At 39.2% G+C, this 22,264-nt stretch overlaps 2 protein-coding genes across 2 annotated transcripts; both read right to left on the minus strand.

Moving 5' to 3' along the window:
- Positions 1-144: 144 nt before the first annotated feature.
- On the minus strand, positions 145-3,999 carry LOC104438745 (glutamate receptor 2.2). Its single transcript, XM_018869936.2, has 6 exons — positions 3,870-3,999; positions 2,249-3,570; positions 1,365-1,677; positions 705-1,090; positions 324-623; positions 145-228 (listed from the first exon to the last, which is right to left on the minus strand). Exons 1-6 carry the CDS (start codon positions 3,997-3,999, stop codon positions 145-147), a joined length of 2,535 nt encoding a protein of 844 aa, XP_018725481.2.
- A 7,692-nt stretch (positions 4,000-11,691) lies between these two features.
- LOC104430661 (glutamate receptor 2.7) lies at positions 11,692-15,104 on the minus strand. The gene is made up of 6 exons (XM_039308507.1): positions 14,730-15,104; positions 13,928-14,612; positions 13,283-13,610; positions 12,724-13,036; positions 12,211-12,599; positions 11,692-12,127 (listed from the first exon to the last, which is right to left on the minus strand). Exons 1-6 carry the CDS (start codon positions 15,073-15,075, stop codon positions 11,765-11,767), a joined length of 2,424 nt encoding a protein of 807 aa, XP_039164441.1. The 5' UTR covers positions 15,076-15,104; the 3' UTR covers positions 11,692-11,764.
- Positions 15,105-22,264: the final 7,160 nt, after the last annotated feature.

Below are 22,264 nucleotides of genomic sequence, written 5' to 3' on the forward strand. Positions count from 1 at the left end.
ATGTTGCTGCGATGCAGACATAAATAAGAGCATTGGCATCTCTTATGGTTAATTTTGAAGAAGTATTAAATAATAGAGCAAAAGATGTAAGATTAACATATTCTTATTTCAAACATCTTCAAAGTTCTAACAATAGCACACTTTTCATCGTACAGCTGGAAAAATCCCAAGAAGCTTCAAAGTTCCTGGCATGTTGCCACATATAAGCACTGCAATGTAAGTCGATATCTGCATCATCTGAGGACTTGACAGTTTGTTCTTATTCAACAGGAATGTCTTCTGATGTGTGTGCAACTGGTTCTTCTCGATGGGATATTACTAACTAGTGAGGACTTCTCTTTAGCACGTTGATCAGCAACCTCATGTTGTTTCACAGTTGATTTCTTCTTCCTAAATTTATAGGATGCTATCAGAGCTACAGTTGAAGTGATGCCTGTAATAAGAAACAGACCGCGAAATCTGTATAAGTCAAGTCTAGCAACTTCTGTTGCAGAATCCTGATCTGGGAATAGGTAATGGTCTTTAAACCAATTTTGGCCTATTAAATAAAGCTTTCCATCTTCTCTCAATTTTGCTATTGATGCAGAAATGTCAGGGACTAAAGGTGACCCCTTGGGAAAAGCCTGCATAAAAGGGCCTAAGAATCATTAATTGTATCGATCCCAATAAATTCACTCAACTGTATAGAGAAAAAAGAGACTTACAAAGCCAAATCCATTGGTGTTGTTGTATAAGGGCTCAACCATGGTGTATTGAGCAGAGTACTTGGAAAGAAAGAGCTTTACATAAGGAAGTTCATCAATAATTGCTGCAACGCCACCATTCTGGCTTCCTTCTCTCAGAGCATTTGCATAATCTTCAACCGTTTGCAAAAGGGGAAAAGACGTTTCTTTGGAGGAATTGATCAGAACTGGCTGATTAACTGGACTACCAAAAGGGACACCGACAGATTCACCCTTTGGCAAGTACTCAAGCTGACGAACTGTTAGCATTGAGCTCAGGTTTGCTGTGTAACTGGAAGTTAGTATTAGAACTACAAACAGCCATACGATCACCACAACTTTGGACGAGTTGCTGATTAATTTTTCCCCTGCAAATCATTACATGGCAATTTAGCTTCATACCGTGTCAACTCACACCGTTATTGGACAGCAGACTCTAAAAATCCGCTACAAATGATGGGGTGTATTCCTAATGCCTACGATCAATGAGTATTAATTTGCTTCTTTTTGCCCTGAAATTTGGGTTTTATTTAAAAACTATATTGGTGGAGAAACCTTGATCGAGTACTCAGTTAATCCACTCATCATAAGAAATTTCAAAGCACAGGACATGAACATCAGAAACATATAGAGAGTCCATACATTGTGGAAAAACTAGTGTTGAGAACGAATACCACACCACTGTCCCAATTTGTCGAGCTAATGCTCCCTTGAACCCACTGTTGTCAATGTGCTCAACTGTCCACACTACGCATCCTGTAAAGACAAAGAAAGCGCCTATGGCTAACCATAGATCCACCTTGAGAGGCTGTAGAAATATCCACATGCTTGTGCTTTGTGTTGTCTCAACAGGCACGATCATCGCTACTCCAGCTTCTGTGAAAGGCATTGTGAAGTCCACATATGATGATCTATTTGCCGTGATGGTTAAATCACCCACTGCTGCATCATAGTGCTAGTACATATTCCCAAGGACCCCAAAGAAATGGTTAGTACTTTTCATAAACAATGTATATGAGCATACAAGCACATACAGTTGCAAATACACTTGGGCACTTTCAACCTGCATCACTCAATTTCTTTTGCTAACATTCTTTTCCCTGATATAGATAGAGTAATCGAGTCATCTCAGAAATTGGCACCGTGGTGACCCTTATCCAGACTATGCTTACTATTATGCAGTAACATATTAAACAATTACTGTCCTAGACTTATAACGTGAAGGAAATTTGGCTCCAAGAATTGTAGTTTTTGCCTGCACAATTATGGAGACAGAAAGTCATCTCGCCTGGTCTAATCTCACTGCTGCATCTTGACTGGCTATTAATTCCCTAAATAAAATGTTGTACTACAATTTTTATCAACCAATTTTAAATTCTTATTTTAATGAACAAAATGTCATGTTTATGTACTTGGATGAGCTATTTATCTGGTGTTATTTCTTGCATGGAAGCAGCACATATTATTTGGTTGCAAACACTAGAAGAAAAGACAATCCTCAAGGTTTACTGGTCATTCAAGATCACCTGGAGGTATACATGGTAGATCAGGTCCTCATAATGGTTTCCAGTTGTTGAATTTGGAAAGGGAATGAAGTCAAATTTTACTTCATAAGGCAACAAATCAATTGCAGCCTTGAACACATCTATGCAAAAGCCCGTTACAATTGTTGTGTTTGTCTCAGGATCGAGTTCCACTCCCACCAGTTCTTTGAAACCTGGTTTAACAGGAACTGCGATTCTCATTCTCTTCCCAGTCTTTCGCATAACCTGCTTACCTTTTGGTACAGCCGAGGATGATCCAGGCCATCCAATGGAGCCCATTTTTCTCAGAGAGGGTGATTGAGTTGCAACACTAGACCCATTTAGCCCTTGCGTTATCCCATTCCATTGGGTCCAAAATCCGATTCTCTTGACTCTTCTGACAACATTCACTATTTCAAATGCTAGCGGTTGTTGCAGCTGTCCATTCTTAAGTTGAATTTCCCCACTTAAACCCGTGAACTTGCCACGTAGAATTGTGCGGACTAGATCGGAGCCTGTTCGTCTTGAGGGAAAGGCAGCAAGATGAGCAAGCTTATTGGCAGAATCATTCTTCTGCATAGAAGTTGTCGGACCTAAATGATATACTGCTTTGGCTAAGGCCCAGACAGAATCATATGCCCATAAGCAATACACATTTACTTCAGGAATTCGATGATGCTGGTTTGTGAAAGAGTTGTTCCTCCAATGCAGTGAGAAGTTGTGAAGCCGCTCTGAGGATGGAATATAAGGTCTGATTCCTATGACTCCTTGCATCGAGTCTAAAACTGACTGATCCATCACAGGCAGCTCGTTTATTATCCCATCAGTCACAATCCAACCATAGCCCGTACTCATCATTCCCAACTCATTAACCTTAACGAAAAACCGAGATGCAAGGGAAGCAGACATGTGGACAATGAATATATTGGCAGACAGAGCCATCAGTTTATAGAGTTGGGCTTCTACGTATATGTCCCTGGCTTGTGGTGGAATGGCAGTTCGATGCGCCACACGAGCATTGCCTTCATCTATTGCAAGAAGAAGATCGGGTACAATTCCGTTTCCATAGGAACTGTCCTCATGTATAATAACCAATTCTCTCCACCCGAATTTTTGAACTAGAGCAGCAATGGCTCCAACCTGGGAGTTATCATTAGTCGTCATTCGGATAAAGTTTGGACATTTCTCTCTGGACAAGAAAGGGCTACTAGCAGAAAAGGAGATGAGAGGCACTCTATCTCCCAGTTCTCCCAGAAGCTCGGCTTCTTCAGATGTTTGTGGGCCTATCAGTGCCTCAACTTGTTCATTCTCCAAAAGCTCCACAGCTGCTCCAAATGGCAATAAACAGATCAATTCTAATTACAAGTACTAGATGGCAAGTCTTCTCTCGTTTACCTGAGCGCCTAGTCACAAAATGAATATATCGCTAGCTCATACAAACCGCTGGTCGCTTCTTTATACACGAATATGTGATCGTGAACCTCATCATATTTTTCAGCACTGTGACTGGTTTTATTCAGTGGCAGAATGAATGCACAGTATAATTTCCTTTCTTCCGGTTTGCATGGCTTGAGCGCGAGTATGTGCAAAGAATGACAGAGGGGGAGAATCGACGAGAACTCACCTGAAGATAGAGCCTTGAGAGGCTGTCCCATGGAATTCCTAGGATGCAGAATCAACTTCAGGCTATGGTTAATGTGCGATGCCGAGGCATTCAAGTCAGCGATGGCCACGGTCATGCACTGTTGCGCCATCTTCCCAACTTGTGACTCCATATCAAGAATCACCCCAACATGAATGTGACGATGATGACGATGATGAGTGTTTAGTGCCATTGACCTACCGATGGAATGGAAGGCGTGTAAGATCGCCGACAAGATGAAGATGCGCGCCAATCTCTCCAACTTCATTGGCAGCTGCATATTACCACAAAGTTTGAAGCCTAATATCTCCAGCAAGTTTTGATGATGGTAATGTTGACAAGTCGTCTTTTGGAAAGTCAAGTGTTGCGTCTCCAGCGAGTTTTCTTCGAAATTTCGGAAGCCAAACGGAAAAGTTGGATAAATTTCTTCAAGGTCTCAACTGTTTAGTTGTTTGAAAGCTTAAAGTCTGCCGCCACGTTTTTAATAAGTTAATTCAGGATACTGGTCTTAATATGTCTAGCATTGCTCTTACCACTTTAGGTTTCAGTATTTGTTGTGGCTAACTTTTTTATGTCTATCTCTTGAACTCATTTAAGGCTCCGTTTATTTTGTGGAAAATGAGATCTTTAGTATCACTTGAAGTAATTAACCCACAAAAAAACGTTTTTATTATCAATAATAATTTATATTTAAACATTTTCAAAGACGATGAAATATTTATTGATTTATATAAGCAATCATGTTTAAAAAATATATTCCAAATCATTCATTTTTTGCGAAACAAACAAAGCTTGAATATATGTTTGCCATCTAATCAAATCCCGCTTCCAATGTAGTTATTCTGTAGTTGATAATTTCTATAAGAATTGTAAGTTTCTAAATTGAGAGTAAAAAAATGTAACCAGCAAATAGCAATTTCTCTGGAGACTTGTTATTAATTAACCATCTTTCATATGAATTCACCAATGCTTATTTGATTTTTTTTTTTTTTATCAATTTCCAACTTCTCTAATAAATTTCCAACTTTTATTTGCGTAACTTACCAACGTTGTATATTTATCTTTTTCTTTTATGAAATTACCAACATTAATTTTAGTGGCTAAACAATTTTTCTATAATTAAATTACTAATTAGTTTTATGTTATCTACTCTTATTCAGTACTTTACCAACGTTTATATGGTTGTTTGAAAATTACCAACCTTTCTAATAACTTATTTCTTTTTGTATAACTTACCTACTTTTAAATTTACTAACTCATATCAAATTACCAACCTTAATTTAAGTGACTTACGGACTTGTCTCCCATTAGGTTATCAACTTGCTTCACCAATCTTTATTTGAGTCACTTACAAATAGGTATAGTTTTTTTTGGTTGTTTGTAGAATACCAACTTTTTTGATAACTTATTAACATTTACGTGCATAGTCAATCAATTTTTTTCTTTTTGAATCTACCAACTATAATATCAAATTATTGACCTCTATTTGAGTGATTTAATAATTTTTCTTCTATTAAATTACCAACTAACTTGATGCTACGACAACTTATTTGAGTGACTTACCAACACGTATCACGCCGCTGGTAAATGAATATCAACAGTATCACGACTTCCCTATTTTTAAGACCAGTTTATCATGCAAAAGGGAGGAAGCGCAGACAAAGGAATGATCAAGGAGATGTTCCACTATAATCTAGGTGAAGAGAATGTAATCGCTCGGATCACACACTCATTCAAGTGTTTCTTGACCCCGATTATACCCGAATAAGCCACACAAAGGTTGATAAGGAGATCCGCAAGAGTTTCTCACTTCCTCAATTCCTCTTAACGGCTCTGCAAAGCTCTCACTTAAGTTAGGCCTAGCATTACGATCCAAATAGGTAAAAAAATCATGTTTAATTTGGTCGGTGCGCGTCCCCCCGGAAAGGACTGGCTGTCCAAAATCCTCTTCGCCAAAATCTGCTTTACTCTCTAACCCAAAAATAATTCTTAAACGTCTTTAAGAATATTCCAAAATGAGGAAACAAATCAACTACTAATCTGCATAGTGTGACAGCCTGAATTTTCAGATTTCGTTTTCGATTAAATAAATCGGGCATTTCGTCGATGCACTGATAGTGCTATTCTCTGAGCTGATCACTCACGAGATAACTGGACTATCTGGAGAAGCAATTAAGGAATCTAAATGCAATGAACTTGAGAATTCGACCAGAAATCGACTGCTCGATCGTGTTGATTAGTAAAGGTCATTATGACACTGTCAGAATCGATCAGAGATCGGAGATAGGTTGATTCGACTAAGATATGTGATCAAAATGTGGGTGATTCCATCTGATTGCAAAATTCTTGTCGATCGGCACTAAATTGATTTTCTATTGTTTTGGGTACCCTGTGTCAGTAATTGAAACATCAAGATTTTCATGACGATCGAGAGTTGCCAATGTGTCGAAGATGTACATTGTGACTCGAGATAAATCAATCACATGTCAATTGCACTAAAAATTCCTAAAAACTATATGATGGACCAGGTCACGCTGAAAGCGTGCTGGATTGAAATTAACTGCGAATTTGAATCCGATTTCAGAAATTGAAAGTTCTGTCGTGTTACGATTTATTTTAGGAACGTCGACTCCTCCTCCAAAGATTTTTCGGAAATTCCGAGATTTTTATGAAAATTCGGTTCGGACGTTTCGAAAAATGAACGGAAATTCGGATAGGCCAAATTGAATGGAATTTCGACTCCCAAGCCAAGCCTTTGGGTGTTGGGGATTTACAGAAAATTGTATGGGATTTTTCGACATCAAAATTGGACTTCAATTTTGGGAATTTGTTGAAGAAATTGAAGACCAAAAATTGTGAAATTCGGATCTAGAAGAAGACAGCAATTTTGAGCTTCAAAATTTGGATTATTTGGTGGATTTTTATGCAAGAAAGTATTGGAGATATAAGGGATAAAGTTGGAGGCTAAATGGGGACCAAGCATTAAATTTTTGGAGATATTTTGGACTTTAATCCCTCTCACCCTCAATCTTCTTGCTGCCGTTCCTATATTCTTCGTGTGCTTCCCTTTCACCGCCAAGCTGTCTCTCTCTCATCCCCTTGCTTCTGTTCTTGCTTTCGTTTTCCTCGCCAAATTGTTTTCCTCTCCATCTTCGTTGCTTCTTTTCCCCTGTGAAGCTGCCGAGTCAAAGTTCAACTCCAGCAGTCCACAAAGTTCTCCACCGAAACCGAATTCCTCATTCAGCCGATCCACCGAGTTCTCCTCTGCACGCCAGCCTGCTCCACTATGCTTTGTTTCCCACGGTCAATCTTCAGCAGAAGTCTTCAAGCGACGCCACCTTGTTGACTCCGCAAGCTGCACGCCCGTCCCCATCGATTCACTCAGCCACCGAATCAACCGCCTTCACCGCCCACGATTCCACCGAGCAGTCCAGCGAAATTTCTTCATGAGCCCAGCAATTCGGCCCAGCAGTTGAGCCCGTCCTCGCTCGGCCCAGCTCGTTCGTGGATCAGCCCAGCAACAGCCCATTTGAATTCCATCTCAGCCCAGCGAATTTCCAGCCCATCTTCAGTTTTGGTCAGGCCTATTTGAAGCCCAAGCCCACGAAGCAAGCCAGCCCAATTTAGCAACAAATCTCAGCTTGGGCTGAGATTTGTTGGCCGATTCTAGGCCCGGTCCAAGCCCGTTGGTGTCGTCACGAGCCCAAGTTCAGCCGCCGTCGCGCCGCCGTCATGGTGAACCGGTTTCCGCAATAAACCGGTGAGTTTATGCACTAAACTCTTCTTAGTAGGCTAATGATGTTTAAGGGGTGTTTAGATTTATTTAAGTGTAATTAGTTTAATTATTAGTTTAGTTAGTTAAATTAGGATAGCTAGATTAAGTAATTAGGTGGTTAGAAATTTATAGTTAATTAGATTAATGTATTGTTATATAGCTAGGATGCTTAGAATAATTTAGTTAGCTCAATAGGTGGTTAGATTAGAATTATTTAGTTTAAGTTAGCATTTTTAGTATTTAATGCATTTATTTAATTAATTTTAGAAATTATTTTTCCGGAAATTAAGCCGAGGTAGCCGGTGACTGGAATTTCGTGCTGATTGCAGCGTTTTGATTAATTTCTGCAATCGAATGTTAAATTGTGAAATTTGAGTGCTGATTGGAAATTGAGTTAATTATTACAAAATTTGTGAATTTTGACAGTTATCCATAAAATCCCGGGTGTTGGGTTTTAAACACCAAAAATGGTTTTATATACTATATAAACTAGTGGGATTTTAAAAAGAGGGTTATGAATTTTCCGGGTCCAATTTGACTGTGTACCCACGCACGACTATTTTTACCGGGTGTTTTTAATACGAAGAAAATAGGCCAGGATCACTATCTTAATTGAGGTATTTGAGTGCAATGCACAGTGTCCTGAGCCGAGTATGAGTGGTCGTGTGTTGGTTAAGAAAACCCGTCCCCGAATTGTGTTGGATGGGCATTGGATACCCATTTATTGGGATTTGGGTCGCAGTAGAGGCTGGACCTCTACTCCTTCGGGAAAGTCATCTTTGAGAGACGAAATCGTGCTCAATGGGGTGAGACGATGCCTGGCTACGCCAGTAGACCGCCGAACTTCAAGTAGGCCGTACCCTAGAGTGGGTGTAATTACCAATTAGAACGCATGTTGAGTGGAATTAATGCGCCGGATTATGGGACAAAATTATGTGATATGGTATGGGATGTGTCATAACGATTTGGCCATATAATCAGGACCCTGTGATTTATTGAGTTGAGTGATGCGTTTCAATTGTTATGTGCATCGGTTTTATGCATAATTTGTATAGACTATGCTGATCTACAGGGTGGAACTGAGGCGAGGTAAGTCCTCTATGCTAAATGCGTGATTGTGTGGTTAGGATGCTTTTAGGTGTGTGACGGCTCAAAGCGCGGGGGTGCGTCTCTTGTCCCACATCGCTTAGGGGGGAGTCCTGGGGCTAGTTTATAAGGCTTAGGTCCCTTTAACCTGTGTAACGTGTTTTAAAGTCGTGAGGACTCAGTGTCCAAAGCGGGTAATATTACACAGTGGGACTCGGGTCGTTACAATTATTCATCGTCACTTCAACACATAAATAATTTCCTTATTTTTCTGTATACTTTATGTCACAACCCAAATCCTAAAGGGATGGGGGTGACACGGCCGTCCTTCCTTTTGAAGGACGTAGCCTTAGACCACCCAAAATCCACCTCACAAAAGCCCCCGTGATGACGCTCTCGCTCTAATGACCACTAATTGAGGGACTTGAAAAATATGATAAGAAGAAAGGAATGAGCTACTACGGCCTAGTGAGTAATACATTTCTTCTAAGTGGATCGAGCAATCGCTATGCACAATTAAAACACAATATAACTCATTTTCACCAAACTCAGAAATTTAACAAACCTTCAAGGCCAAAATGTAACCTTTCTTACTTTAGCACAATACGTTTCAAAGCAAAATTATTCAAGATAATAATAGGCAAACGCCAATGGTCTAATCCATTGGTCAATCTCGTAAAACATGTATCAATGATCTATTCCATTGTTTAATCTCATCAAACCACGCATTGATAATCAAATGAAATTACATGTTGATGGTCCATTCCAACGACTAATCTCAAATTACACGTCGATGGTCTATTCCATCGACCCAACTCATATCACATGTCAATGGTCCACTCCATTGACCAATCCGCTGCTCAATATCAAACCATGGTCACAATACAATGCCTGGTGACGAGGTGACCAAGATTCCCCCTATGGCAAGGTCTCCACCTATTATTAGCCGGTGGCTCAGCCCACAAGGATATCTTAGAATAGTATGCGCATACCCACAAGCCCCTCACCGGGCTCACAGCGATATTGAGCATCAATACCAATCCAGAACAATATCATCCACAATCCACAAAACCAAGTCCATAAATCATTTCATATATCACTAAAAGATTTCGCAACTCAACTTATTTGCCAAAAATACTTTTCATAAAACATTCTCAAATAATTTCAAGACTCTTACCAAATCAAATCAAATGCATATCATAAGACATTTCACAAATCGATAAGCATAATATTCCATAATCCATGCTCAAAAAGCTTTTCGTAAAAAGGTTTCGCAAACCCAAAATATATAATATTTCTCAACTTCGTTTCCCAAACAAAATATATCTTTCCACTAAAAAGTTCTCACACTATTTATAAATATCAAAATGTAGTAAATGCCCGATCCAATTTTATGCAATAAACATGCTTATTCATAACTCATAAAATGTCAAATCTTTATAATTTTGAAGACATGAGTTTATAAATTCTTAGAAGAAATAGTATCACTCACCTGGGAAAGCCCAAACCAACCTACTACAGTTACTCGAGCCCACGTATTCGAATTCCTAACAAATAACCGAAGAACACTATCAAAAGAATAAGTAAAACAATATTTTTATAAATGACTCGATTACACTATGCCTATTCATTGAGAAAACGACATCCAAGCGCCAACCAACGCTTGCCCATACCAAAAATCTATCGTTGTCCCATCGCGCTCTAAACTTGTTCGGGCCATAATTTCCTCCGCATAGGTTCTTTTCAAACGAACATACAGTCCATAGAAAGCCATTTCGATGTATTACAAAAACCCCGACTCAGCCACCCCAAAAACTCACTCAAAACAGCTGAAATTCAGGCATGAAAGTTACTGTTCGGAACCCCACCAGCGCGCGCGACGAACTTCGAAATTTTGTTCCAGCCAAACAGTAAGCCCAATTTGATATTCGTAAAATTCTATAACTTCACAACACCTTAAACTATCACTTCTTTAAAAATACACAGCTTAACGACTTAAAAATCGGACTTCGCCGCACAAATCTCCAATAATTCCGAATTTTTAGTCATAACCTTGAAAAATAATCCTATTAGAAGAACGATAGGTGCGAGCGTTTACCGGGCGTTGCAAATCGGAGTTGAATCGGCTTGGGGAGGCGTCAATGACGAGAATCTCGTCTCTTTTCTTCCTTCTTCTTCTTCTTCTTTCCCTTCCTTTCTCTCCTCTCCCTTTCTTCTGTCCGATCATGCTTTTTCCTTTTCCTTTTATCTCTTCCCCTCTCTTTTTCTTTTTCTCTTTTTTTTTTTTTTTTCTCTTTCCTTCTTTTCCCCAATGTTCTCGGTGCCTCCGCATCCTTCTTCTTTTCTCCTCTTTTCTTCTTTGACTTTTCAACATTTCTTTTCCTTTTTTTTTGTTTTGCTGGGTCCCACAATGCCATATCTTATACTTTATTCGGATCGGGATTCGTCTGATGGACTTAAACTTGAGACATATTTAATCCTTATTGTCTTCGTTTGAGCGAAATAAAAAATTGTACTTATATGACTAATTTGTGTATATCCAAAAGGTGATGGGTTGTATTATATATACAATTGACGGACAGTTTACTCTATTCCAACTGATTTGCCATTTTTGAGATTGTTACGGCCTTTACCCCACTAGATTGGTCTTGTAGGCTTTTTTTTTTTTTTTTTCTTCTGGTATAGGATGCATGGAAATTTCATGTTAGATTCGTCTCTTAAATTTTTACTAGGTAGAAACCAACCCTTAGTTGAAATGATAAAACAATAAGGATATGTTCTCGTCATTTCTTTTGCCCCTGTATTGAGAAAAACAAAGCAATAACATACACAAGAATATTGACATTTCCTACTGTTAATTTTGCGGAAGTAGTTACAAGAGGGACTTATTCTAATTTTAAACATCTACAGCTAAAAATCCTAAGAAGCTTAAAAATTCCTGGTATGTTGCCACATATAAGCACCATGATATTGGTTGGTATCTACATCGGCTGTTGACCTCGCACATTTTTCCCATTCAATAGGAATATCTTCTGACATGTTTCAAATTGGTTCTTCTTGATGGGATATCACTAACTGGTGAGAACTTCTCTTCAACAGGTTTATCAGCAACCACGTGTTGATGTGAAGTTGTTGATTCTTTCTTCATATATTTACAGGATGCTATCGCAGCTACAGATGAAGTGATGCCCGTGATAAGGAAGAGACCCCGGAAGCTGTATAAGTCAAGTCTGGCAACTTTTGTTTCCGAATCTTGATTTGTGTATAAAGAATGATTTTGAAACCAATTTTGGCTTATCAAGTAGAGTGTTCCCTCTTCTCTCATTTTTGCTATTGCTGCAGAAATGTCAGGGACTAAAGGTGACCCCTTAGGAAAAGCCTGCATAAAAGGGCCTAAGATTCATTAATTGGATCGATCCCAAATTATTCACTCAATTGCATAGAGAAATAGAAGAGACTTACAAAGCCAAATCCTTTGGTACTGTAGTGTGAGGGTTCAACCATGGTGTACTGAGCAGAGTACTTGGAAAGAAAAAGCTTTACATAAGGAATTTCATCAATAATTGCTGAGACACCACCTTTTTGGCTTCCATCTCTCAGAGCATTCGCATAATCTTCAGCCTTTTTCAAAGGGTAAAAAGAGTGCTTTCTGAAGGGTAGATTGATCAGAAATGTCTGGTCAGCTGGACTGTTGAAAGGGAAACCGATAGATTCATCTTTGGGCATGGACTGTAGCTGATGAACTGTAAGCATTGAGCTCAGGTTTGCAGTGTAACTGGAAGTTAATATTAGAACTACAAACAGCCAAACGATCACCACCTCTTTGGACAAATTGCTGATTAATTTTTCCCCTGCGAATCATGAGATTACAATTTAGCTTCGTACTGTATCAAGTCACACTGTAATTGAACAGCATGTGGTAGTATTCTAGAGATAACAATCCACTTGAACATTGAAAACACAGAGAGTTCTTACTTTGTGCAAAAACTAGTGTCGAGAACGAATACCATATCGCTATCCCAATTTGTTGAGCTAATGGTCCCTTGAATTCATCATTGTCATTGTGCTCAATTGTCCACAATACACATCCAGTGAAGACAAAGAAAGTGCCTATGACTAACCATAGCTCCACTGTGAGAGGCTGGATAAATATCCACATGTTTGTGCTTCGTGACGTCTCAATAGGCACAATCATTGCTACTCCAGTTTCTGTGAAAGGGATTGTGAAGTCTACATACAACGATCTGTTTGCTATGATGGTTATATCACCCACCGCTGCATCATATTGCTAGCACATATTCCCAAGGACCCAAAAGAAACAGTCAGTAGATATCACAAACAAGGCATATAAGCATACAAGCACGTACACTTGCAAATGTCATGTTTTGTTCAATGATTAAAATGTCATGTCTATGTACTTGGATGTGGTGTTTGTCTGGTGTCATTCATGTGTGGAAGCAGTGCATCATTTTGTGGCCAAACACACTTGGAAAGCAGACAATCCTGGAGGTATACTAGGTTCATGTATGATCACCTGACGATAAACTTGATATATCAGATCGTCATAATAGCTTGCAGCCATCAATATGTTTGAATTTGTAAATGGGATGAAGTCAAATTTTACTTCATAGGGCAACATATCAATTGCAGCCTTGAACACATCTATGCAAAAGCCCGTTACCATTGTCGCATTTGTCACAGGATCAAGTTCCATTCCCACTAATTCTTTAAAACCTACTTTAATTGGAACTCCAATTCTCAATCTCTTATCAGCCTTTGGTATAATCCGTTGAACTTTGGTATAGCCAAGGATGATCCAGGCCATCCAATAGAGCCCATCTCTCTCACAGAGGGTGATTGAACTGCAACAGTAGATCTATTTAGCCCCGTCGTTATCCCATTAAATTGGGTCCAAAATCCAATTCTCTTGACTCTTCCAAAAACATTCACTATTTCAAATGCTAGCGGTTGTTGCAGCTGTCCATTCTTAAGTTGAATTTCCCCACTTAAACCAGTGAACTTGACACGTAGAATTGTGCGGCCTAGATTGGATCCTGTTGGTCTCGTGGAAATGGCAGTCAGATGAGCAAACTTATTTGCAGCATCATTCTTCTCTATGGAAGTTGTAGGACTTGGATGATGTGCTGCTGTGGCTAAAGCCCACACAGTATCATAAGCCTATAAGCAGTATGCATTTACTTCGGGAATTTGATGATGCTGGTTTGTGGAAAAGCTGTTCCTCCACTTCAGCGAGAAGTTGTGAAGCCGCTTTGAGGGTGGAATATAAGGTCTAATTCCTATGACTCCTTGCATCGAGTCTAAAGCCGACTGATCCATCACGGCCAGCTTGTTTACTATCCCATCAGTCACAATCCAACCGTAGCCTGCACTCATCGTTCCCAACTCATTAACCTTCAAGAAAAAGCGAGATGCGAGGGAAGCAGACATGTGGATAATGAATATATTGGCAGACAGAGCCATCAGTTTATAGAGTTGGACTTCGACATATATATCCCTGGCTTGGGGTGGAATGACAGTTCGATGCACTACACGAGCATTGGCTTCTTCTAATGCGAGAAGAAGATCAGGTATGATTCCGTTTCCATAGGAACTGTCCTCATGTATTATAACCAATTCACTCCACCCGAATTCTTGAACTGGAGCAGCAATGGGTACGACCTGGGCGTTGTCATTAGTTGTCATGCGGATGAAGTTCGGATTTTTATCTGTGGACAAGAAAGGGCTACTAGCAGAGAAGGAGATGATAGGCACTCTATCTCCCAATTCCGCCAGAAACTCGGCTTCTTCAGATGTTTGTGGGCCTATCAGTGCGTCGACTTGTTCATTCTCCAAAAGCTCCGCAGCTGCTCCGATGGCAATAAACAGATTAAATTATAATTACTAGGACTAGATGGCAAGTCCTCTCTTATTTAGCTAAGCGCCTACTCACAAAATGAAAATCTTCCGTACCTCATACAAACCCTGAGTCACCTTCTTACATACTAATATGTGATTGCGAACCTCATCATATTTTTCGGCACAGTGATTGGTTATATTCAGTGGCGGATTGAGTGTACAACGTAATTTCCTTTTACTCCACATTGTGTGGCTTGAGTGCGTGAGCGTGAAGAGAACAGAGATGGAGAATCGACCGGAACTCACCTGAAAATAGAGCTTTGAGTCAGAGATGGCCATGGTCATGCATTGTTGGGCCATCTCCCCAACCGGCGAATCCATATCGAGAATCACTCCGACATGAATATGACAACGACCAAGATGACTGCTTCGAGCCATCGACCAATCGATCGAATTGAAGGCGTGTAACATGGCCGACAAAATAAGGATGCGCGCCGATCTCTCCATCTTTATCGCTAGCTGCATATTTCCTCAGGGTTTGGAGCGTTATATCTCCAGCAAGCGTCGGCGATGGTGGTGATCTTGGTACGTCATTTTCTGAAAGTCAAGTCCTACGTCTCCAGCGAATGTTCTTCGAAATTTCTGAAGCCAATTGGGGAAGAGTTAAACTAATTTCTTCTCAGCTTCGGCACAATTAGAGGGATGTTGACGGCATGCGTTTCCACACCAGTCACTGTCTTAACGGGCGAGTCTATTAATAATGGATTTCGATAAGATCAGTACATGACTTTATTTTAGTCTTTCTGGGATCAGGTCTTATATTAGGAAGTCTAGTACTGGTGTTACTCGTCAATCCAATTTATTTGGCCTTTTCCTTGTGATTGGTTCTTGTTTCTATATCTTTGTTTTATATAATGTAGCGGCTGTGCAGCTCCTTATTTATGTAAGAGCTATACACATTTTAATATTATTCTGTAATGTCCATGCATCGTTCAGAATATTACAAAGATCCGAATCTTTGGATTGTTGGAGATGAGATTACTTCGTTGGTTTGTGCAACTATTTGGTTTTACTAACGAGTGCTCTTTTAGATACATCTTGTTATGAGATTATTTGGATGACAAAGTCAGACCAAACTATCAAGCCAAACTTGATAGGTAATAGTCAACAAATCACAATTCATTGATCAATAGATTTTTTTCTCCCCGTTTGAACTCATTTCTGTAATTCTTCCCCAGGAGGCACTTTTCACCATTGGAACAAGAAGCAAAAACTCACAGCCATCCAGATTGTGATCTGTTGAATTGTTAAGATCTGTCTCATTTTAGTTCAACGACAAAAAATTGTGAGGGGACAGTGCCTCCTGGGAACCATGGAAACACCCGTGTAGAGGCTAACACAGAAGGCAAGGGAGTGGTGGAGTGGTCTATCTAAGCAAATTTGCGGATGACTTAGAGAATATTCTTTTGCAGATTTTTTTTTTTTTTGGTCGGTCTTACTCTAATCTTACTCTAACACTTACTCTCGACTTTTGCCCCCGCCTCTTGCAGGGCGTGGGAGTCGAAACCCACTCCCGAAATGAAATCGCCCCCACCCCGATTCCCCATGAGAATGTGGGGATTTGAACCCTCCACCTCCCCCTTCCAAGTTGGAAGGGTGGCTACTGGGACGAACCTCCAGTGATTTTTGCAGAATGAGACAATTGCAGATGCTTCCATATTTGACAAACTACGAAAGAGTTGACGAGTTGGAAGATATGCGAGCAATGGATTGGTTACTTTCTTTAATCTACATCCACTCCAACAGACTAACGACTGCGAAACAGGTTGCAACCCGCTAATATTGTCAAGAGTTCACAGATAGTAGAATGTGCTGCTTCTACTGTAGATAATTATACAATACACAAGCACCCCAAACACCACAACATCGACAGCTCAAGCCATATTTCAAATTGAGATCATATGAGAATTCATCTGAGAATTCAAAGATAGAGAGAATAGAAGTTTCTCATTCCTGCTAAGGTCCTCAACAACCCTTTCCCCCTTTAAATAATCTTCCGGAATCACATACTCACTCATGTGTTTCCGGACCCCAATTACTCCCAAATAAGTTCTCCAAGAATTAAAGAAGAAATCGCAAGAGTTTCTTACCCCCTCAATTGCTTTTTGACGGCCCAACAAAGCTCTCACTTGACTTAGGCTTAACATTTTAGCGAAATAGGTCAAGAATCATGTTTAATTTGGTTTGTGTACGTTCGGGGAAATTGTCCAATTTTTTTTTTAATTTATTATAATTTTATTAATTTATTTTTAAACTTTTAATTTTGCCAATTAATTCTAAAGCTTTGCCAATTGAGTTCATTCAACCAATTTTTATCGAAAATTGCTGACATGGACATAAGACATCCTACGTGGCATGACCTAACGTAAACATTTTATTTTATTTTTTTAATTTTTTCTTTTCTTTCCTTTTGTATTTTCCCCCTTTTGGATTAAGGGCTAGTAACACTTACCAGCATTGGGCGAGGGTTTTGTGGCCCTCACCTAAACTTGGCGAAGGGCTGCGATGCCCTTGCTGGCCAAATTGAGGGCTCTTCAGCCCTTGTCCAAAGTTGGTGAAAATATAATAAGTTTATGATTTTTTTGATAATTTTCCCTTGAGACATTCACTTGCAAAGGACTTAGTATGCAAAATCTTCTTAGCCAAAATCCGCAATGCTCTCTAACCCAAAAATAATTCTGAACTTCTTTAAACAGATTCTGAATGAGGAAACAAATCAACTACTAAAAATAATTCTTCCAAATGCACTTACCTGTCTCCATAGACCGTTAGAAATTTAATTTGAATGTCTTTAAAATGTTACAAGATAAAAAATTATAATCTAAATATGGAACATACAAATATAAGAGACCTATGGACTGAAAGTTGTTTCGGCTCATCTAAATTAACATTTTGTTGGCTATTTAGTCGAGTTCTGTCAGTATTAATTTTAAAGCATGTAGATACTTGTTCCAAATCAATTTATTTTAATTTTATATAATTTTTTACTTTTTTACTTTTTTCCCTTTCCTTTTTCCTTTTTTCTTTTCTTTTTTTTTTTTTCCTTTTTCTCCTATTCTTCTTCTTTTTATTCTTCTTCTTGTGGCCGGTCCTCGGACCGGTGACCGGCCGACGAGGGTCGGCAACCTCACCGGAGTGTCGCCGGCCCTCGGCGAGACTCACCCAGCCTTCTTGGGCTGGGCGAGCGAGGCTGCCCCAGCCCCGACGAGGCTTGACTAGCCCCGGTGAGGCCGAGCCTCGCCGGTGGCTGGGCTTGCCTTCGGCGAGCTCGTCGGACCTCACCCTGGCCTGGTGAGCCTCCGGCGAGCTTGCTGGACCGGCGGACGGCGACCGGCGGTGGCGGGCGACGGTGGACGGCGGCGAGCGGTGGTGGACGGCGATCGCGGGATGGCAGAAGGGAAGAAGAAGAAGAGTTGGTTTTGATTCTCAAATTTGTTCCCGGAACAAGAATTAACTTTTTTTTTATTCTTGATTCCACTCCAAATTTGTTCCCGCGAACAAAATTTTTACCAAACGCGATTCTGTTTCAAAACTACTCCCGGGAACAAAAAATTAGAATTGGGTACTGTTTGGCACATTACCAAACAGCCCCTTAACAGCCTAAGCCTCAACTAGGACGTTAATTCGTCTCGGAGACAGCCTAAACACGCACGATATACAAACTTACCTCGTCTTAGCGCACTCCTACACGTTAGTACATCTCATATGGCAATATTAGTGCAACAAGTATAAATAATAATTAGAACATATTTCGATAAATTTCATGCGCATTGCCAACATAGGTGTTCCAATTATTACAACCCCTTGGGCCATGGCCAACATAAGAGTTGGCGGTCTTTCGGCATAACCGGGTATCGTCTTGCCCCATTGGGTACAACATCGTCTCGCGTACTCATATGTATTAGGACGGCATTCCATTAAGAGCATTGGTATGGTTTCAACTACGACTCGACATCTGAACTCCTATCGAACATCCAATAAAAATCGAGCATCATCTCGCATATTCATATGCATCAAGACGAAATCATTACCTAGCGTAATCATATGCATCAGGGCCATTTTGTGACCACATGAGCACTCAACCACTCAAACAATTTTTTTTTTATCTTCTGACTTAGCCAATGCAGACGTGATTCATGCTCAAATAACAAATCCCAGAAATTTTTACTTTTAAAATTCTTGTAAAATAATCTCATGTGGTCACATACTTAAAAACAACTTGTCAAATTTTGCACACCTTTATTTTAAAACCTCATTGCCCCATTTAACTCATAAAATCTGATGTCCAAATCCGACATCTCACAATTCTCTATTTTCTTGTCCATAAAACCTTCTTTGAAAATATATTAACTAAGGTCTATAATTGCACAATCAATATTATGGCATGACCAATACAAACAATAGGAATTAAGCATAAACTCATCCAAAAAAACGAGTATAAAATTCTACTTAATGACTAACACGAATGCGATTAATTAAACTAAACTCGATTAATTAATCTAACTATAATTAATTAAAAATTAATTAGTGTTAATTAAAATAATTACAATTAAATAAAATAACTATGATTAATTAAGCTAATTACAATTAATTAATCTAACCATGATTAACTAAGACTAATTAATCTAACCATGATTAACAAAGACTAATCGTAATTACTTAAACTAATCACACTTAAAATTAATCTAAACTGTCCTTAAACATGATTAAGGCTAAAACATACTTATTTCAAACTTAGCGATAATTCAATGGACAATGAGGCGACGCCCAATAAATTAGTCTTGTGACTCTTGAAAGTTCGATACCCAAAATCAAATTAAATTTCATGGTTAAAATTGTTTAAATGCGACTTTAGTATGATCAAAACTATTGAATGCAACTTTAGTATAACCTAAACTATTGGGTGGCTTTTAGGGGTTCTCTCGTGGTTGACCCGTGTTAATAATTTTCGATCCACGTTTGTGCCTCTTCGAATTGTGGATGCCCCTCAGTTGTCATGTAATCTCGAGAGTTCAATTACATATTATTTGTACAATATCAATAGAAGATCGATTTATTGTTGTTTGACGCAAATAACACAATCGTGTGGAATCATCTACGAACTGACTACATGCTTCCGTCAAATCGATTTATATTAATTTGCTAATTGACTTATAACAGTGTAGTATTGACCCTTGTCATTCCTTATGGTCGAACGTTCAATTCCTGAAGAATCGCCTTGGCAAGATGGTCAGAGATAAGGCACTGACATTCCATCAGGTGCCGGATACCCTAGCCAATAGGAGGATGCAACAGAGCTAGAGCCTTAGCCCATCTATCTTTTCTTGAACTGAGGCCTCCCTTGTTTTTTCCTTCTCTTTTGTATGAGGTTGCTGTCGCGGGCTTCCTTGTTTGTATCTTTGTGCTAGTGGAGGAAGTATAACCTTTGGGTGTCAGGTCTTTCTTGTTTTCGTTTTGAGGGTCGCCGTTGTTTGGCTCCCCCCTCCTTTCCTTTTCTTCTCGGCACCCTTCCACTTGTTTTGACTTGTTTGTCTTCGTGAGTGCAAGTTTTGTTGGTGCCGAGGCTCTTTTGCTGCATAGCTTTCTTGGTTAAAAGTCAATATATATCTTACCTTTACAAAAAAAAACTAAGACTAATCGTAATTACTTAAACTAATCGTACTTAACATTAATCTAAACTGTCCTTAAACATGATTAAGGCTAAAACATACTTATTTCGAACTTACCGATAAATCAATGGACAATAAGGTGACGTCCAATAAATTAGTCTTGTGACCCTCAAAAGTTTGATACCCAAAATCAAATTAAATTTCATGGTTAAAATCGATTGAATGCGACTTTAGTACTACCAAAACTATTGAATGCAACTTTAGTATAATCTAAACTATTGTGTGGTTTTTAGGGGTTCTTTCGCGGTTGACCCATGTTAATAATTTTCGATCCATATTTGTGCCTTTTCGAATTGTGGACATCCATCGGTTGTCATGTAATCGCGAGAGTTCAATTACATATCATGTGTACAATATCAATAGAAATCGGTTTATTGTTGTTTGACGTAAATATCACAATTGTGCGGAATCATCCGCGAACCGACTACGTGCTTCCGTCAAATCGATTTATATCCATTTACTAATTGACTTATAACAATGTAGTATTGACCCTTGTCATTCTTTATGATCGAACATTCAATTCGAATTCTCTAGTCTTTCGCGTTTTAATCCTTAGCGGCCTCACTCAATAGATTAGTTAACTCGTAAGTCATTAATTCAGAGTAAATCATAAGCGCATAGATGAAATAACTATTTTATATATTTTGAAATAGATGCCAAATTTTGAGATATCACAAAATCACTATTTATTCAAACTAATAATTGTACACGAAGTGATAGTTTGGCGTGAGTTGACGGAGGACCTACATAGTACAAATGTGTCCTGTATGTGGTAAACTTGAGACCCACTATAGACCATGCATCAACACTCAAGCACGACCGTGCAGGGACTGCAGAAGTTTGAGCATTTTGTTAATCCTTATTATCTTAGTTCGAGCAAATGTTGATTGTACTGTTATGGCTAATTTATGTGTAACCAAAACGTGATAAATTGCAGTATAATTAAGATTGCCTGTAACTTGACACTGTTCCAACTGATTTGCCAGTTCTGACATTGTTAAGGGCTTTACCCACTGAATTGGTCTCTTCAATGTTTCTAAGAAGAAACCAACCCTTTGTTGAAACGATAAAACTGCAACAACATGTCGCCCTTAGTTGCTTCTTTCTCATCAATGCAGACATTTCTAAGAATATCGGCATCACTTGTGGTTAATTTTGCAGTAGTAGTTACAAATAGAGCAGAAGGTACAAGAGTAACATATTCTTATTATAAACATCTTCAGAATTCTAACAAGAGGTTTACTCTTCATCCCTACAGATAGAAACTCCTAAGAAGCTTCAAAGTTCCTGGTATGTTGCCACATATAAGCGCCATGATCTTGGTCGGTATCTACATCATCTTAGGACCTCACACTTTATTCTGATTCAATAGGAATATCTTCTGATGTGTTTGAAACTGGTTCTTCTTGATGGGATATCACCAACCGGTGGGAAAGTCTCTTCAACAGGTTGATCGGCAACCTCATGTTGTGCAGTTGTTGATTGTTTCTTCCTAAATTTATAGGATGCTATCACAGCTACAGTCGAAGTGATGCCCGTGATAAGAAAGAGACCACGGAAGCTGTATGAGTCAAGTCTAGCAACTTTTGTTGCAGAATCTTGATTTGTGAATAAGGAACGATTTTGAAACCAATTTTGGCTTATCAAGTGAAGTTTTCCATCTTCTCTCAATTTTGCTATCGATGCAGAAATGTCAGGGACTAAAGGCGACCCCTTAGGAAAAACCTGCATAGAAAGGGACTGAGAATCATTTATTGGATCGATCCCAATATATTGACTCAACTGTATCTAGAAAAAGAGACTTACAAAGCCAAATCCATTGGTGCTGTTGTATGAGGGCTCAACCATGGTGTATTGAGCAGAGTACTTGGAAAGGAAGACCTTTACATAAGGAATTTCATCAATAATTGCTGAGACACCACCATTCCGGC

This window comes from Eucalyptus grandis, chromosome 3 (assembly GCF_016545825.1).
Source record: "Eucalyptus grandis isolate ANBG69807.140 chromosome 3, ASM1654582v1, whole genome shotgun sequence".
In the NCBI taxonomy this organism is placed as follows: domain Eukaryota; kingdom Viridiplantae; phylum Streptophyta; class Magnoliopsida; order Myrtales; family Myrtaceae; genus Eucalyptus; species Eucalyptus grandis.